We start from the raw sequence: 17,391 nt of genomic DNA, 5'->3' as shown, positions 1-17,391 counted from the left end.
TGTTGTCTCATGTTCGTGAGAAAAAAAAAATAGTTTCCATGACTTATGTCTGGACCTACGTATTTATGAAATACATTCAAAATTTAAAGTTTTTGTGAGGTCATTTTTCTAATATCCTGGCCTCTACAACTTTTACCCCTTTGCTGCCCTTGCACCCCTAACAGTATGAAATATAGCCTAAATTATTTGTTTCTTTTGAAGTAATTTTTAATTGAATCTCATAGTATTAAGGCTTACCTCAAATTCAGGAAGAGCAAATGGGTTTTGAGCCTTAGAAGTCTGCTGCAATTATCTTTTTGTAGAGAAAAATTCTGAGTATTCCTTTATATCACCCATTTCTAATTCCTACCAAAACCATCTTTATAATATATACTGACACAGAAAGATACAGTATTGTCAAACAACACAAATGCCGATGAAAACATTCACGGCAAACACAGTGGTCGGACTGAAATTTTTTACATTACGCACAACTCACCATCCGCTTGACTTACTGCGACTGGTGTCGAACGAGCGTCTGTGTATTATATCAGCAGGCGCATCTCGGCGATCACCCCGTCCTGTGCCCCTCTTACAGTGCCTTACAAAATGCAAAAGTAACGAAGCAGACTCAATCACAAGCGACTGCCCCTCTTTGGTAAGCCACTGTTGACGCCCTGGTGCATTCCTCCCACCTGGCTCTCGAAAGACTAGTTTTGTATTGTCTTTTTCATTTAAAAAAATATACGATACTTTAGTAAATTTAGTATTGCGGTAATCCAAAATGTTGGTGGTTATTACGTACTAAGTAGGAACACGCAGACCTTTTCTTCTAAATCACCGAACTGTAAGACAGTTTTTCGTTCCTTGCCTTGGCGCTCTGGGTGGTCGTCCGGGTTGCTCGGGCGTTAACCCGGCCCAGTGCATGGCAAAGAAATTCATCCTTATCTGTCCGGCTCCATGGCTAAATGGTTAGCGTGCTGGACTTTGGGTCGGGAATTTTAACCATCGTTGGTTAATTTCGCTGGCACGGGGCTGGGTGTATGTGTCGTCTTCATCATCATTTCATTCTCATCAAGTCACGCAAGTCGCCCATGGCAGTCAAACCAAAAACTTGCACCTGGCGAGCCGAACTTGTCCTCGGACACTGCCGGCACTAAAAGCCGGACGCCATTTCATTTCATCCTTATCTCTTTCTATTTCGTGAAGAGGTTTGGTTAACTTTACATCTTACCTTAATTCGTAAAACTGCCTATATTGGAGTGCCAAAAATTCAAATCTGCACCACGAGGAATCCCTTCATTATCAGAAAGTGGGAATGTGGAACAATGAAAAAATATTAGGCTCAATATTTTTGAGTGAAAGATTTGTGCAAAACATTTTGCAACCTTTCCTTCCTGGATTACTTTTCTCTTGGTAGTAGTTTAAAGTCGGCCTCCGTGGCTCAGGCGGCAGCGCGTCGGCCTCTCACTGCTGGGTTCCGTGGTTCAAATCCCGGTCACTCCATGTGAGATTTGTGCTGGACAAATTGGAGGCGGGACAGATTTTCCTCCGGGCACTCCGGTTTTCCCTGTTGTCTTTCATTACAGCAACACTCTCCATCATCATTTCATTTCATCTGTCAGTCATTAATCATTACCCCAGAGGAGTGTGACAGGCTTCGGCAACCAGTATAATTCCTCTCCTCGCCGCTAGAAGGGGGCTTCATTCATTCCATCCCTGACCCAGTCAATGACTGCAAAACAGGTTGTAGGTTTTTATTTTCAGTAGTGCCCACCCTCATCGGAGGGTATGCCTTACAAGGGCTGCACCCGGCTAGAAATAGCCACAAGAAATTAAAAAACTAATTTTCAGTAGTTTAAAGTCGCACGACACATCGAAGGTTTTCAACGACGCAAGGATAGGAAAGGGCTACGATTTGGAAGCGGCGACCGTGGCGTTAATTCAGGTGCCTGGTGTGAAAATGGGAAACCATTGAAAACTGCTTTCAAGGATGGCAATGGTGGGATTCGAATCCATGGTCTTCCGAATGCAAGCTCACGGCCAAGTGACCCGATGCACGCCGTCATTTCACTGGGTGTTTACTGAATTAACAGAGGGAAACGTAGTTCCATGTATTTTAGCAGTGTTCTGCGAGGGCTCATACAGCCTGTGATTCCTTGCAGCAGTTCACTATGTTTTAAACGATACTGACATGATAAAAAATATATGGCCCTCAGGATCCCCCGATTTAACACAATGTGGTAATTATCTCTTGGGAACATTCAAAGATGACGTTTACGAGACAAATCTGCACAGTTTTAGCGTACTGAAGGATAACATCCGCTAACAAATAAATTGAATTTCTCAAAGAGAATTAAGCTGAATGGTCAGCACAATAACTTTTGATTTAGGATACCCGTGTTCGATTTCTGGACGGAAATTTTAACTACCACTGGTTAATTTCTCTGGCACGGGGATTGGATGTTTGTATTCGTATTAATAATACACTTATCTTCATTTACACACGACATAATTACTACCAACCACCACAGAAACGCAAGTAGTAAATACATCCTTCTACCTAGGGCTGGCGTCAGGAAGGGCATCCAGCCATACAAGTGGGCCAAATCTACATCTAGTGCTGACCTCAGTAAAACTGAGAAGGAGGCCAGGGAGAAGAAAGAGAGAAAGATGCGTAATGGATAATTTCATAAGCTTACCTATGTCAGAAATATATTAGTATCCAGTAATCGGGAGATAGTGGGTTCGAGTCTCACTGTCGGCAGCCTTGAAGATGGTTTTCCGTGGTTTCCCATTTTCACACCAGGCAAATGCCGGGGCTGTACCATAATTAAGGCCACGACCGCTTCCTTCCAACTCCTAGGCCTTTCCTATCCTATCGTCACCATAAGACCTATCTGTGTCAGTGCGACGTAAAGTAAATAGCAAATAGCAAAGAAATATATTTGTGTGACATAAGAGAGAGAATCATAATAGTGTCATTCCCTTTACGTCTCACTAACTACTCTTACGGTTTTCGGAGACGCCGAGGTGCCGGAATGTCGTCTCCCTGGAGTTCCTTAACGTGTCGGTAAATCTACCTACACGAGGCTGACGTATTTGAGCGCCTTCAAATACCACCGGACTGACTCAGGATTGAAACTGCCAACTTGAGCTCAAAGAATCCGCACCTTAACCATCTGAGCCACTCAGACCGGCAAACATAAGTGACTACATACATTTTTAAGTGTATTCGTATTTGTTAAACTGTCACTTTAGTGTTGCTGCCACTGGCTCTTTGTGTAGCACAGATGGCCGTGAATGAAGTCTTATCGGCCGATGAAGTTTCCTCAGCCACCCAGTCATCAGATAATTGGATGGTCTTGTAGAAAATTATATTTGCCCATATACTGCTAACCGTCATACAAACAAGGTTATTTTGTTCTGTAAAGCGTTGTACAGCATTTTACTTTACGTCGCACCGACACAGATAGGTGTTAAGGCGACGAAGGGATTCGAAAGGCCTAGGAGTGGGAAGAAAGCGGCCATGGCTTTAATCAAGATACAGCTCCTACATTTGCCTGGTTTGAAAATGGAAAACGACGGAAAACGATATTCAGGGCTGCCGACAGTGGGGTTCGAACCCACATCTCCCGCATGTAAGCTCACAGCAGCACGTCCAACTCGTGTGGTGTAAAGTGTTGTAATTTAACGACGTATTAACCCATTCGTTCGTAATGTTTACCATGGCAGATAGTAACCGCACAAAAAGTATTGCTCAGTATTGCCAACATTAATCTGTTATTTAATGTGTATTGGAACTGTGCTATTGGCAGCAAAAAGCCGAAGGTTCACATGGAAATCTTAGAATGATTTATCTGTTGTAAGCTTCAATTTTACATTTTTAAAATGCTGCATTGTTTTTGTTTCATCATATATGGGGCATATGACAATTTGGCCAGCAACCTCTTGTGCTTGGAGCCTGCAAAGTTTGTCCTATGTCCTGTGTTTTTGCAGTGTCAGTTTCAGTGAATTTATATTACTTTATGGTTTATTTTAATGTATAAAAATGATTACTTCAGTGAAATTTCTTCTTAATTTCCGAGACTTTTTAAAAAACTAAATAAATCGTCCCACAGCTGCAGCGTACTGTGGATTCCTCTTATAGTTTTAATATTTTCTTTACCTGTTCTAACTTCTAGGCGTCCCATCCACTGGCGTCTCCATCGTCGGTGAAACACTCTGTGAAAGGTTGTAGCTTGATAGAGGAAGGTGTTGGTATGCAGGTTGTAAAGAGCCAGCAGTATCTCCTAAAATCAGAAATATACAAAGTTAGAAGAGATTGTGACATCTGCAACTGAGGTGAAATCAACTAAATCTCAACAAGCAGAAGCGGCGACTGGGAATTAGAAGTGTGTGTGGGTGGGGGGCAAAAAATGTACGGAAACACAAAGTACCCGGTTTTACGGGAGGGGAGGGGGTATATATATCAAAACTTAAAAAAGAAACACATTTCCGAGAGGATAAGAGTGGGTTGAGGTTAGAGTCGACAAATGTTACTGCGAGGCAGAGAGCACCGGTTTTCACAGCTCCACTGGGAATTTGAGAATACCCTAATTCTGAGGGTTTTTTACAGAATGCACCTAACTTGCAGCACGTAGCTGAGAGAAGTGGGTTAAGATTTCTCACTTTCGGCCATTTTGGAAGAGTCTTCGCCTGCTTTCCTGCTTCAACTTGTACTAAATGCTGGGAAGGTGTCTAAACACATGAGCCGCGGCTATGCTACAAGCCTTGTAGAGGAAGCAACACCAACTCTATGGTTCAGAACCAAAGTTCCAAACACTAAACGAAACCTACTATTACACTTTTCGTTCGGATTGTCCCACGTCTTTGTTCTCTGTAATGTACTTTATCTACAGTTCGCCGAAATTTCGAATGCGTCACACTATTGTGAATATTGCTATTATAATGCACTTTACAAAAACATCCGACTCCTTGGCTGAATGGTCAGCGTTGAGGTCTTCGATTCATAGGATTCCGCATTCGATTCCCGGTCTGGCCGGGGATTCTAATCGCGTGTAATTAACTCTTCTGTCTCGGGGAATGGTTGTTCGCGTTTGTGTTTGCTCCTTTTCATATTCAGACAACACCTCACAACACACCACACTACCAACTACTGCAGAAGTATGCAATAGTGGTTACATACCGCCACATAGAGTTGGCGTCAGAAAGGGCATCCAGCCGTAAAACAGGGCCAAACTAATATGTGCGACACAGTTCGCATCTGCGACTCCACAAGGCGTGGAGAAAGCGGTAGAAAAGGAAGAAGAAAAAACGAAATTGAAAATAACATTTATTTACTGGCAAAAACCGTTATGGGAGGATAACTTCTGGGAAGATAAATGTGAGTTGGAATAAGGCCACACTGTAGCTCAGATCCTTTCAACAGAAAAAATATAACCTAAACCACCGCAAATAAAATTCTGGAAACTCAATCGTAAGAATACGGATGTTGGTAATGTTTGACGGAATATGCCATTCCGCTCTCCAACCCCGGAGTTTCTGTAGCTCCATGTGGCTTGCGTGTTTCCGTCAATCGGAACTGCTGTAAACACAGGCTAAATTTAGTCGCGCTCAACCGCGAATGATCTTGGGAGCCTCCTTTTCACGTGTGCCGATACAGGCTTTGTCGGCAAAATGAAAGAGCCGCTCCCTTTCCTCTAATTGCGAGAGTGTTATGTAATGAATGGTAAAGGACAGAGGGGGAGTTGGAATGCCATACTTCTGTCCATATATCTCTAAATCTCGTCAGCAATAATGTTGAAATATTTAGATGAGTTCATGACATCTATTGTGCGTAAGTTACTGAACCAGAATAAAATGATCATTCTGATTTAAGTATGATATATAATTTTATTTTAATTAAAACAGTCTTTGAGAGGCACTAATGTCATGTAAGAAGAAAAGCAGCTAGGACTGATAAGATTTCTGGGAATAGACCTATACTAAAGGCACTGAGTGAGTTGTGATACAGTGCCATATCTTAAATACTGATTTGATTACTGTTTTCATGAAGGAGCTTTACCAAATGAATGGAGACTTGCAATAATAATAATAATAATAATAATAATAATAATAATAATAATAACAATAATAATAATAATAATAATAATAACTAGCAGTTTCCCGCTGGCTCCGCCCGCAATGTACAAAGTATGGTGTTATTCGTTACTATCCTCACGGATGTATTCGCAAAGTTTCGAGTTAATGAAATAAAGCACATGATCTGCTGTGGTAATGGAATGCAGCATTATGTCAACAAAACACTTGAAAATATATCACACAAAGAAATTGAATTAAACTTTCCTTGGAACAACACTACGCGCCGAACTGTTAAAAAGTCCTTCAAAGATCTTCGTCATGGAGACAAATGTACTCATAACTTTCCTCAGAATCTACCAATTTAAGTAGTTATTTCCTCAAAAGAAAGCGCTTGATCCACTGAGTGTTTTCAGACAAAAAAGAACTGCGTACCTCAGTTGGAACGAAATATATGATTGCTTCAATGAGAAAAAATGTTGAAGAAATGAGACGTCAAATTGAATGTGCACTCATAACTTTCCTCAGAATAAACTAATTTGAATAGTTAAGAGCTGAAATGAAAGAACTTGATCCAATGAGTGTTCTTAGGCCAAAACGAACTCCGTACCTCAATTAGAACCAATGATATGATTGCTTCAAAGAGACAAAAAGTTGAAAAATCAAATAATTTGAGGAAGGCGGAAGTTAAGTGATTTATGGTACCTGATGACAAATCTGTGCATGAATACTTTTCAGTTAATAGAATGAAGGAAATCGACCGGATAGAATGGCCGGACTGATTGACTTTAGTTTTCATAAAAAATTAATATATAGATAATAATAATAATAATAATAATAATAATAATAATAATAATAATAATAATAATAATAATAATAATAACAATGGCTTTACGTCCAACTAACTACGTTTACGATTCCCGGAGACGGTGAGGTGCCGGAATTTAGTCCCTCAGGACTTTTTTTAACGTGCCAGCAAGTGTACCGACATGGTGCTGACGTTTTAGAACACCTTCAAATACCACCGGTCTGAGCCAGGATCGAACCTGCCAAGTTGAGGGTCAGAAGGTTAGCGCCTCAACCATCTGAACCACTTAGCCCGATTGGAGACTTGCAACAGTAGGCCCAGTGTATAAGGGAAAGTGTGACAAACATAAAGCTTGTAAGCTCTGGGAAAGCATTCTTTCTGATTATATTAGACATGTTTGTGAAATGACTAACTGGTTTGGTAGAAGGCGATTGGGGTTTAGGAAAGGTTATTCCAGTAAGGATCGACTTGTATTCTTCTTCTTCTCCTTCTTCTTCTTATTATTATCGTCTTTCGGCGACGATGGGATAGGAAAGACCTGGGAGTGGGATAGAAGTGGCCGTGGCCTTAATTAAGGTACAGACCCAGCATTCACCTGGTGTAAATGGTAAACCACGGAAAACCATCTTCGGTGCTGCCGACAGTGGGGTTCGAACCCACTATCCCCGGACGCAAGCTCACAGCTGCGCGCCCCTAACCGCACGGCCAACTCGCCCGGTGGACCAACTTGTAGGATTCCAGCAAGATTTTAGATTCAGGAGGTGAAATCAACTGATAGGTTAGATGCAGGAAAGACGGCCCCGCGGTGCAGGGGTAGCGTGCCTGCCTCTTACCCGGAGGCCACGGGTTCGATTACCTCCCAGGTCAGGGATTTCTACCTGGATCTGAGGGCTGGTTCGAGGTCTACTCAGCCTACGTGATTAAAATTGAGGAGCTATCTTGACTGTGAGATGGCGGGTCCGGTCAAGAAAACCAAGAATAACGGCCGAGAGGATTCATCGTGCTGACCACACGACACCTCATAATCTGCAGGACTTAGGGCTGAGCAGCGGTCGCTTGGTAGGCCAAGGCCCTTCGGGGCTGTTGCGCCATAGTTTTTTAGATCATGGAAGTCTACTGACGGAAATAACGGCTATTGTACTAGACAAAGTACCGGTTGAATGGGAGGCTAAATTTCTAGAGAACTGAACTCAGAGAATTAGAGTAGGTGAATCATCCCGCAAGCAGTATTACTGGAACTCTGTCATTTTTGTCATTGTTTACTTTTAGGTCACTTTGTTTCTTTACCTTGTCATATTCTCATATAAACGGTAGCAGTAAAGAACTGGAATTACTAATAAGGATATTTGCGGATGGAACTACACTGCATAGAGTAATAAATAAATTAGGGCAGAAGGCCCAAATGTTGTTCCTCTTTTATTTTATTTTTAGATCTCAATAAGCAATGTTGAAACTAATAGGTCAAAAACATGGTTTATTAATCTTTAATATTTCTAAAAATATACCCTGGAGTCAATATACAGTATTTGTGAAGACAAACACACACAAAAGACACAAAAAAGTACAAAAGTGAACATTATGAGTATTTGCCCCCGTATGAGTGTTTTCGAAATGAGAGTGAAAGAAATATATCTTGATCATTTACATAAATCTTTCACGATTAAAACTTGTAACAAGATCACATTAACAGTAATTCTAACCTTCAAGATAATTTCTTCATGCGAAATTAAGAATGTGATATTTGATTAAGAGTGCTCAAGCTCGTTATCGTAAGTTATGTAAATCTGGATTTTTGTAAGCAATGGTCACACAGAAAGATTTTCATCTTCGGCGATGATGAGCTCGTTTGGTGACAACATTCAAAGCATTTGGCATTTCAAACCCATTTTTCTCTATGCTTATCTGATGAGAATAGTCAGTGACAAAGAACGCAATCACCGTCTATGTCGCTGTCTACATTATCAGTGGGAACATAGGAAGTGTCTTCATCTGATTCACTGCCACTGGGAGATTCAACTGCACGTTTCTTCCTCTTTGAAGGACTTATTTTTCTGAAGAGAGGAAGCAGCTTTTTGGTTGTTCGCAGTCTCCCCTGTCTGGAGTTTCCTTTTTGTTCCTTCGAGGTTCTGTTTCCAACTGGAGGTTCTAGCGCTTTCTTCACTTTCTTTTCTTCTGTATCCAAAATTTTGTTTTCTTGAGATGAGCCTGTAACAAAAAAATTAGATCCTCCTCTGTTGCTATTGGAAGACAGTCCTTTACGACCTCGGCTAGGCAGCCTCTTTTAGCGATAATAATAATAATAATAATAATAATAATAATAATAATAATAATAATAATAATAATAATAATAATAATAATAATAATTTCACCGGGAGAGTTGGCCGTGTGATTAGGGGCGCGCGGCTGTGAGCTTGCGTCCGGGAGATAGTGTGTTCGAATCCCACTGTCAGCAGCCCTGAAAATGGTTTTCTGTGGTTTTCCATTTTCACACCAGGCAAATGCTGACGCTGTACCTTAATTAAGGCCACGGCCGCTTCCTTCCAACTCCTAGGCCTTTCCTATCCCATCGTCGCCATAAGACCTATCTGTGTCGGTGCGACGTAAAGCCACTAGAAAAAAAAAATGATAATTTCGAATGACTGGTTCTAGCCGGGTGGAGCTTGTAAGGCAGACCCTGCGCCGAGGGTCGGCGGCATCTGCCTGCCGTGTATTAGAAGCCGCGTGTTATTGTGGTGGAGGATAATGTTATGTGTGGTGTGTGAGTTTCAGAAATGTTGGAGGTGGCACAAATACCCAGTCCCCGTGCCAAGGGAATTAACCATATAAGATTATAAATCGTCGACACGGCCGGGAATCGAACCCGGGACCCTCTGAATCGAAGCTCAGTTAGCTGACTATTCAGCGTTGACGAAAACTTGTATATTCTTCGTTCTGTAGTTTGAGAGTGACAGGTACACGTTTTGCCTGTTGCTATTTCACGATAGACGCAGTATATTTACCGAGTGAGTTGGCCGTGCGGTTAGGGTCGTGCAGCTGTGAGCTTGCATTCGGGAGATAGTGGGTTCGAACTCCACTGTCGGCAGCCCAGAAAATGGCTTTCTGTGGTTTTCCATTTTCACACCAGGCGATTGCTGGTGCTGTAATTTAATTAGGGCCACGGCCGCTTACTTCCAACTCCTAAACCTTTCCTATCCCATCGTCTCCACACGACCTGTGTCGGTGCGACGTAAAAAAAAAAGACGCAGTAATTTTGCATCTGTGTCTTGGCACACACTAGAACAAACCGTAGCTTCGTCTGAAGTCCCAGTCTCATTTATGGCAGTGACAGACAGTTTTGAAACTGATGGCGTATGTAGAGTATAGCGCTGAATAATGCCCTGAGCACCACTAGCATGTCTTGAGTGCTATGAAGGGTGATATTGGTACTCAAAGGGTCAATCGTGCTGCAATAGCACTTTCTAGCCCAAAGAGGAAAGCAATGGCCATCTACCTTACTTTTCTTATAGATGCTTTACGCCGCACCGACACAGATAGGTCTTGTGGCAACAATGGGATAGGAAAGGGCTAGGAGTGGGAAGGAAGAGGTAATGGCTTTAATTAAGGTACAGCCCCAACATTTGCCAGGTGTGAAAATGGTAAAACACGGAAAACCATCTTCAGGGTTGCCGACAGTGGGGTTCGAACCCACTATCTCCCTAATACAAGCTGACAGCTACGTGACCCAAATCACGCAGCCACACCTTTCTGCGTTTAATTTTTTTTTTAATTTTCCTTACGTCGCACCGACACAGATAGGTCTTATGGCGATGGTGGGATAGGAAAAGCCGAGGAGTGGGAAGAAAGCGGTCGTGGCCTTAAGGTACAGCCTGGTGTGAAAATGGGAAACCACGGAAAACCATCTTCAGGGCTGCCGACATTTTCCTTTAAGGAGGAGTTTTGTGTCTATGCGTGTTGCATGACTTCAATTAAAGCAGGTCCTAAACGGCATACAACAGCTATGAAGAAAATTGAATCACAAAAAAAAAAAAAAAAAAAGAGGAACGCAAGGACACCGACTGAGCGTTAAGTTCTAATGTCGTTTTCTTAAATACGGGAAATACGACCTCCAGGGTTAAATTAAAACAGGATACAGGTTACAGCTTAGAAATTCAGAAGAATATGGGAGTTCTCCTATCATACGGGAGAGTTGGCAACCCTGCTTATTCCTCATCATGCTTGGCACGGCATATTTTCGCGCCACCATCGGTTTTTGAGTCTTTCCTATAATCGCTTACTATTTGGTGGTGCTTTCTGAGAATCCAGCTAAACTTCCGACAGACAGACAGACAGACAGAGGGGTACACATCGTGTTAAAAATGTTAAATGTCAAAAATTTCCGTCAAAGTAACGCATGACTATACTCGTACAATGAAGCACTGAATTACAAAGCAAGTACCTCAGTCCAGACAGTCAAACTTTTAAGGTTATGTTTCCAATGAAAATAATGAACCTGTTTCTTAGAATCAGTGGAAACCAAACAGAGCATTCTCAACCAATTGGATTTGTAAATGTGGAAGTTTCTCAAGAGAATTATATGGAAAATAGAAAAATGTTAACTATTACCTAGTAAAAATTACAAAAACTTTTGCTTGAAAGACTTCCTTAGTGTTAAGTTCTTCATGTCTGTCGAAACACGAAAATAACACTTAAAACACCGTAACATACCTGTAGAAATAACCTACTAGTAACAAAATGACATGTGCGAGCGGAGTTGTCGCGCGTGTTAACGCTCTACGGCTTTCGAGTCAAGCTGTGCATTCGGGAGGCGAGTGGGTTCGAACCCCACCGTCGGCTGCCCTGAGCATGTTTTTCTGTCTTTTCCCACTTTCACTTCCAAAAAAATGCCGGAATAGTTCCATTTTTAAGCCTACGGTCGATTCCTTCCACCTCCTTACCCCAGTCTCATTCATCATGATTCGTTTCATCTTCACTAGCTGCTCAACTGAAGGAAGGGCATCCAACTGTAAAACATGCCATATCATTTCATTTCAATTCATCCCCCGACCCCATATCAGGAAACTGGACTAAGAGTAGACATACAGAAAAGCAAAAGGAAGCCCTTGGAGTGATGGAAGTTAAAAAGGCTTCCACTATTCGTAACTTCGGAACTTGATGGGGTAGAGTGATGAGGTACATGCCCAGCCGCCTTTGCCCCCAGGATTTAACCTGGTAATCATTTTTGGTGTAGGATAAGTGAACCTCAGGGTCATACGCACCTCCGGAAGTGGAACTCTCGTTTTTTAAATTTTACGATTTCCTGACGGGGATTCGAACCGACATCCTTCCGGGAGAACCTAGCACGCCTTTACCACCTCGGCCAGGCAGTCCCTAAGAGTAGACATATACAGTAGCAGAATGACATGTTTCGTTTTACAAGAACATACTAAAATTTTAACAAATCTCTTTTAACGATACGTACAGTATATGTAGTGTTATTTACTTGTCAATGATTGGGAATTAGTGATATGAACAAGTGTGACAGACTAGGCCTAAATTAATGTACAAGTCCGTTATTAAAACTTCAGTAAATTTAATAATAATAATAATAATAATAATAATAATAATAATAATAATAATAATAATAATAATAATAATAATAATAATAATAATAATAATAATAATAACAATGTTATTTGTTTTACGTCCCACTAACTACTTTTCAAGGTCTTCGGAGACGTTGAGGTGCCGGAATTTAGTCCCGCAGGAGTTCTTTTATGTGCCAGTAAATCTACCGACACGGGGCTGTCGTATTTGAGCACCTTCAAATACCACCGAACTGAGCCAGGATCGAACCTGCCAAGTTGGGGTTAGAAGGCCAGCCACTCAGCCCGGCCAGTCAATTTAAGAAAGATTTCTCTGTACTTATCTTAAACCATCTGCGGCTTCACGTCCGTTATCTCCAGCCCTAACCGCACGGCCAACTCGCTCGGTCGATACTTATCTCTTGCATTTTCTTGATATTCCACTTTTGTGCATTTCACGGATATTAGGTACTGTTAGGTCTGCGAGAAAAATATGTTTTTCTTCTTGTTTCCCAGAGTTGAAGGGAGATATAAAGGAAATCATTTCAAGTATGGACGATGATGTTGAAATTCGAACGTGTAAGATCCAGAGTATATAGATATAGCCACACACACTATGCTTAGAGCCCTGCGCGGATATCCAGAATAATATCCGCATCTGCTCCGCACCCGCATCCGCACCCGTATCCGCATGCGCGAATGGTTATCCGCACCCGCGGATATTGTCAATATTTAACTACAGTATATTACACCCAGGGTATTGAAACGGCTAGTTCTGTTAACATAATACAATAGGCCTGACACCTGGCACCAGGACCCCCTATAGTCACAGGTTTATCAGGAATTTTCTCTTGCGACAACTACCGACTTACTGATCTTTGTTCCTTCCTTCCATTAGTTGCGGGCAGGAGCAATTTAGGCTTAGGTCTCAAGGCTCTTTATATATCACTATTTATTTATTTATTTATTTATTTATTTATTTATTTATTTATTTATTTATTTATTTATTTATTTATTTATTAATTTATTTATTTATTGATGTCTTTATTTGTGGCGAAGTTAGGGCTCTTGGCCCTCTCTTACACTTAACCACATTATGCGGCTTAATACTGAATACAAATTTAATATTCAAACTTAACACACTGTATATAATATAATAATAATACAACTTAATATAGATTAAAACTAAAAGATTACATCCTAAGTCTAAAATTAGAAAATTAAATTCAATAACTACTCTAGGTGGAATTCATATAATATAACAGTAATTTATGTAAACTTTTGGGAACTATTTGCTCCCATACCATGTTCAAGGGTCTCCTAAACATGAGTATACCGGAGTGAAAATCAATTAACGTAATTATTTAGAAATTATCGGCAAAGTTATCCGCGCTGCCATAGAGTTTGTATCCGTCAAGACACTAACTTCGCGGATAACCGCGGATAAATCCGCGGATATCGGCATCCATGCAGGGCTCTAACTATGGTCTTCCGGTAGTAGATACATATGATTAACTCTGGCAGAAAATGTTGCTATCCAACTCTTTATGTAGTTCGTTTCTCCTGCAATTGTCACTGCCCTAAACCGTTCTAACCATAACAAACAGAGGAGAGATGCTGTAATATGAACAGATTCTTGACAGTTTAGTGGGGATATAGCCATATACTAGTGACCAGTTGGTGGATTGTAAGCAAAGGAGGCTGTGTAATCTACGTGGCAAAGGCATGCTTGATTACCCGATTGGATATGAACTCATTTTCCCATAAATAAATGCAGAGAGTTTAGAATGAGACTGTCATTTCTGAAGAGGCACATGACCCTGGAGTTCCTTCAGCATACAAAAGAAATGAATACGAGATTACATCCTGAGAGCAAACGCGGCCTTACTATCGGATCACACCGCCGATTTTATGTTTAAAGAAATTAATGTGATACCATGGTGAAAATCGTAAATTCTAACATAAACATACAGAAAGTAGGAGATACACTGACTGACAGAGCAAATGCAACACCAAGGAGGAGTGGTTCGAAAGGGATGAAAGTTGGGGGGAAAAACAGAGTCGGCACGGAAGAATAATTGATGTTTATTTCAAACCGATATGCAGGTTACACAATGCGCACGGCATCGACTCAGTAGGATGTAGGACCACCGCGAGCGGCGATGCACGCAGAAACACGTCGAGGTACAGAGTCAATAAGAGTGCGGATGGTGTCCTGAGGGATGGTTCTCCATTCTTTGTCAACCATTTGCCACAGTTGGTCGTCCGTACGAGGCTGGGGCAGAGTTTGCAAACGGCGTCCAATGAGATCCCACACGTGTTCGATTGGTGAGAGATCCGGAGAGTACGCTGGCCACGGAAGCATCTGTACACCTCGTAGAGCCTGTTGGGAGATGCGAGCAGTGTGTGGGCGGGCATTATCCTGCTGAAACAGAGCATTGGGCAGCCCCTGAAGGTACGGGAGTGCCACCGGCCGCAGCACATGCTGCACGTAGCGGTGGGCATTTAACGTGCCTTGAATACGCACTAGAGGTGACGTGGAATCATACGCAATAGCGCCCCAAACCATGATGCCGCGTTGTCTAGCGGTAGGGCGCTCCACAGTTACTGCCGGATTTGACCTTTCTCCACGCCGACGCCACACTCGTCTGCGGTGACTATCACTGACAGAACAGAAGCGTGACTCATCGGAGAACATGACGTTCCACCATTCCCTCATCCAAGTCGCTCTAGCCCGGCACCATGCCAGGCGTGCACGTCTATGCTGTGGAGTCAATGGTAGTCTTCTGAGCGGACGCCGGGAGTGCAGGCCTCCTTCAACCAATCGACGGGAAATTGTTCTGGTCGATATTGGAACAGCCAGGGTGTCTTGCACATGCTGAAGAATGGCGGTTGACGTGGCGTGCGGGGCTGCCACCGCTTGGCGGCGGATGCGCCGATCCTCGCGTGCTGACGTCACTCGGGCTGCGCCTGGACTCCTCGCACGTGCCACATGTCCCTGCGCCAACCATCTTCGCCACAGGCGCTGCACCGTGGACACATCCCTATGGGTATCGGCTGCGATTTGACGAAGCGACCAACCTGCCCTTCTCAGCCCGATCACCATACCCCTCGTAAAGTCGTCTGTTTGCTGGAAATGCCTCCGTTGACGGCGGCCTGGCATTCTTAGCTGTACACGTGTCCTGTGGCACACGACAACACGTTCTACAATGACTGTCGGCTGAGAAATCACGGTACGAAGTGGGCCATTCGCCAACGCCGTGTCCCATTTATCGTTCGCTATGTGCGCAGCACAGCGGCGCATTTCACATCATGAGCATACCTCAGTGACGTCAGTCTACCCTGCAATTGGCATAAAGTTCTGACCACTCCTTCTTGGTGTTGCATTTGCTCTGGCTTGCATCCGGGAGATAGTAGGTTCGAATCCCACTATCGGCAGCCCTGAAAATGGTTTTCCGTGGTTTCCCATTTTCACACCAGGCAAATGCTGGGGCTGTTCCTTAATTAAGGCCACGGCCGCTTCCTTCCAACTCCTAGTCCTTTCCTATCCTATCGTCGCCATAAGACCTACCTGTGTCGGTGCGACGTAAAGCCCCTAGCAAAAAAAAAAAAAAAAAAAAGCATTTGCTCTGTCAGTCAGTGTATATCGATTTATATTAAAAATCAACGAGGGAAAATTAGATTAACCCACAGACGTTCGATTTTCTTTGTTGGAATTTTATGGGAATAAAATGCGGCAAAGTAGCAAGAATAAGAGGTGGTAGTTGGGGGGGGGGGGGGGTTTGCAAAAAGTTGCTAACAATGAGTTAAGGTGCAAAGAGAAACACATTTAAGATTGTTTATTTCGTGTTTTCCATGTAAGACAGGTCAATTTTAAGATTTTAATAGTAAAAAATTATAAAGGTGCAGCAACTATAATTCCTAGCTTCTTCTTCTTTTCCCACATCTGTGGGGTCGCGGGTGCGAACTGTGTCGCACATGTGGATTTCGCCATGTTTTACGGCCGGATGCCCTTCCTGATGCCAACGCTATATGGAGGGATGTAATCACTGTTGCGTGTTTCTGTGGTGGTTGGTAGTGTAGTGCGTTGTCTGAATATGAAGAGGAAAATGAAACAAACACAAACACCCAGTCCCTGGTCAGAAGAATTAATCAAAAGCTATTGAGATCCCCGACCCGGCCGGGAATCGAACCCGGGACCCTGCAAACCGAAGGCCTCAACGCTGAGCATTCATCAAATGAGTCGGACACCTAAAATTCCTAGCTCTAATCATAAACAAGTAAGTAAGCTTAGAGTATGACAGTAAGCCCACATCCACCTTCACCGACCTCTCTGTCTCATCACGGAAAAGTGACTAATAACACCATTCCATGTGCTGTGGTGTGAAGTAGACTGGTGTACAGGTTTTAAGGGGATCGGCAGGATATACATTAAGATATCTTGTAAGTGAAACTGAATCAAGATGCAGCATAGCTAACGGGGTGAGCTCATAGTTGCTATCAACCGTATTCAGTAAGAAAGAAGTTAGTTCTCGGACCAAACTATCATTACATCGTTCTGTTTTTAGACAGACTTTGCTGTACGGAAGTGATAGCTGGGTGGAATGAAGATATTTTATTCATAAATTGGAATTAACAGACATGAAAGTTGCGGGAATGACTTTAATACGCCTGGGTAGGAACAATGGCAGGATGATACTCGGAATTGGGAGATAAAGGCTAAGTAAGGAATGAACTCGATATATGAAGCTGTACGCATGCAATGGCTTTGGTGATAGTGTCATATGAGGCGAATGAAGGAGGAGTATAATGGACTCGGCCATGAAGAGTAGGAGAAGCAGAGGGAGACTAAGGGGTGTTGGTTAAACTCAGTGTTTAATGATTTAAAGTTAAGAGGCGTGCAACTTACGTACCACAGAGCTACAGTATTTGCAAGTAGAAGATTTTTTTTTGGAGGTGCGT

At 42.5% G+C, this 17,391-nt stretch overlaps 1 protein-coding gene across 2 annotated transcripts in view; it reads right to left on the bottom strand.

Moving 5' to 3' along the window:
* Positions 1-17,391, bottom strand: part of LOC136864960 (putative transmembrane protein INAFM2) — a 238,045-nt gene that overhangs the window by 34,908 nt on the left and 185,746 nt on the right. For both annotated transcript variants that reach the window (XM_067142368.2, XM_067142367.2), the window contains one exon: positions 4,148-4,271. In XM_067142368.2, coding sequence (XP_066998469.1) covers positions 4,153-4,271 — 119 coding nt within the window. In that variant the 3' untranslated portion in view covers positions 4,148-4,152. The remainder of the gene's footprint in view (positions 1-4,147; positions 4,272-17,391) is intronic.

Source organism: Anabrus simplex, chromosome 2, assembly GCF_040414725.1.
Source record: "Anabrus simplex isolate iqAnaSimp1 chromosome 2, ASM4041472v1, whole genome shotgun sequence".
Taxonomy (NCBI): domain Eukaryota; kingdom Metazoa; phylum Arthropoda; class Insecta; order Orthoptera; family Tettigoniidae; genus Anabrus; species Anabrus simplex.
Note: the sequence above shows the minus strand (reverse complement) of the source record. Positions and strands in the feature narration are given on the sequence as shown.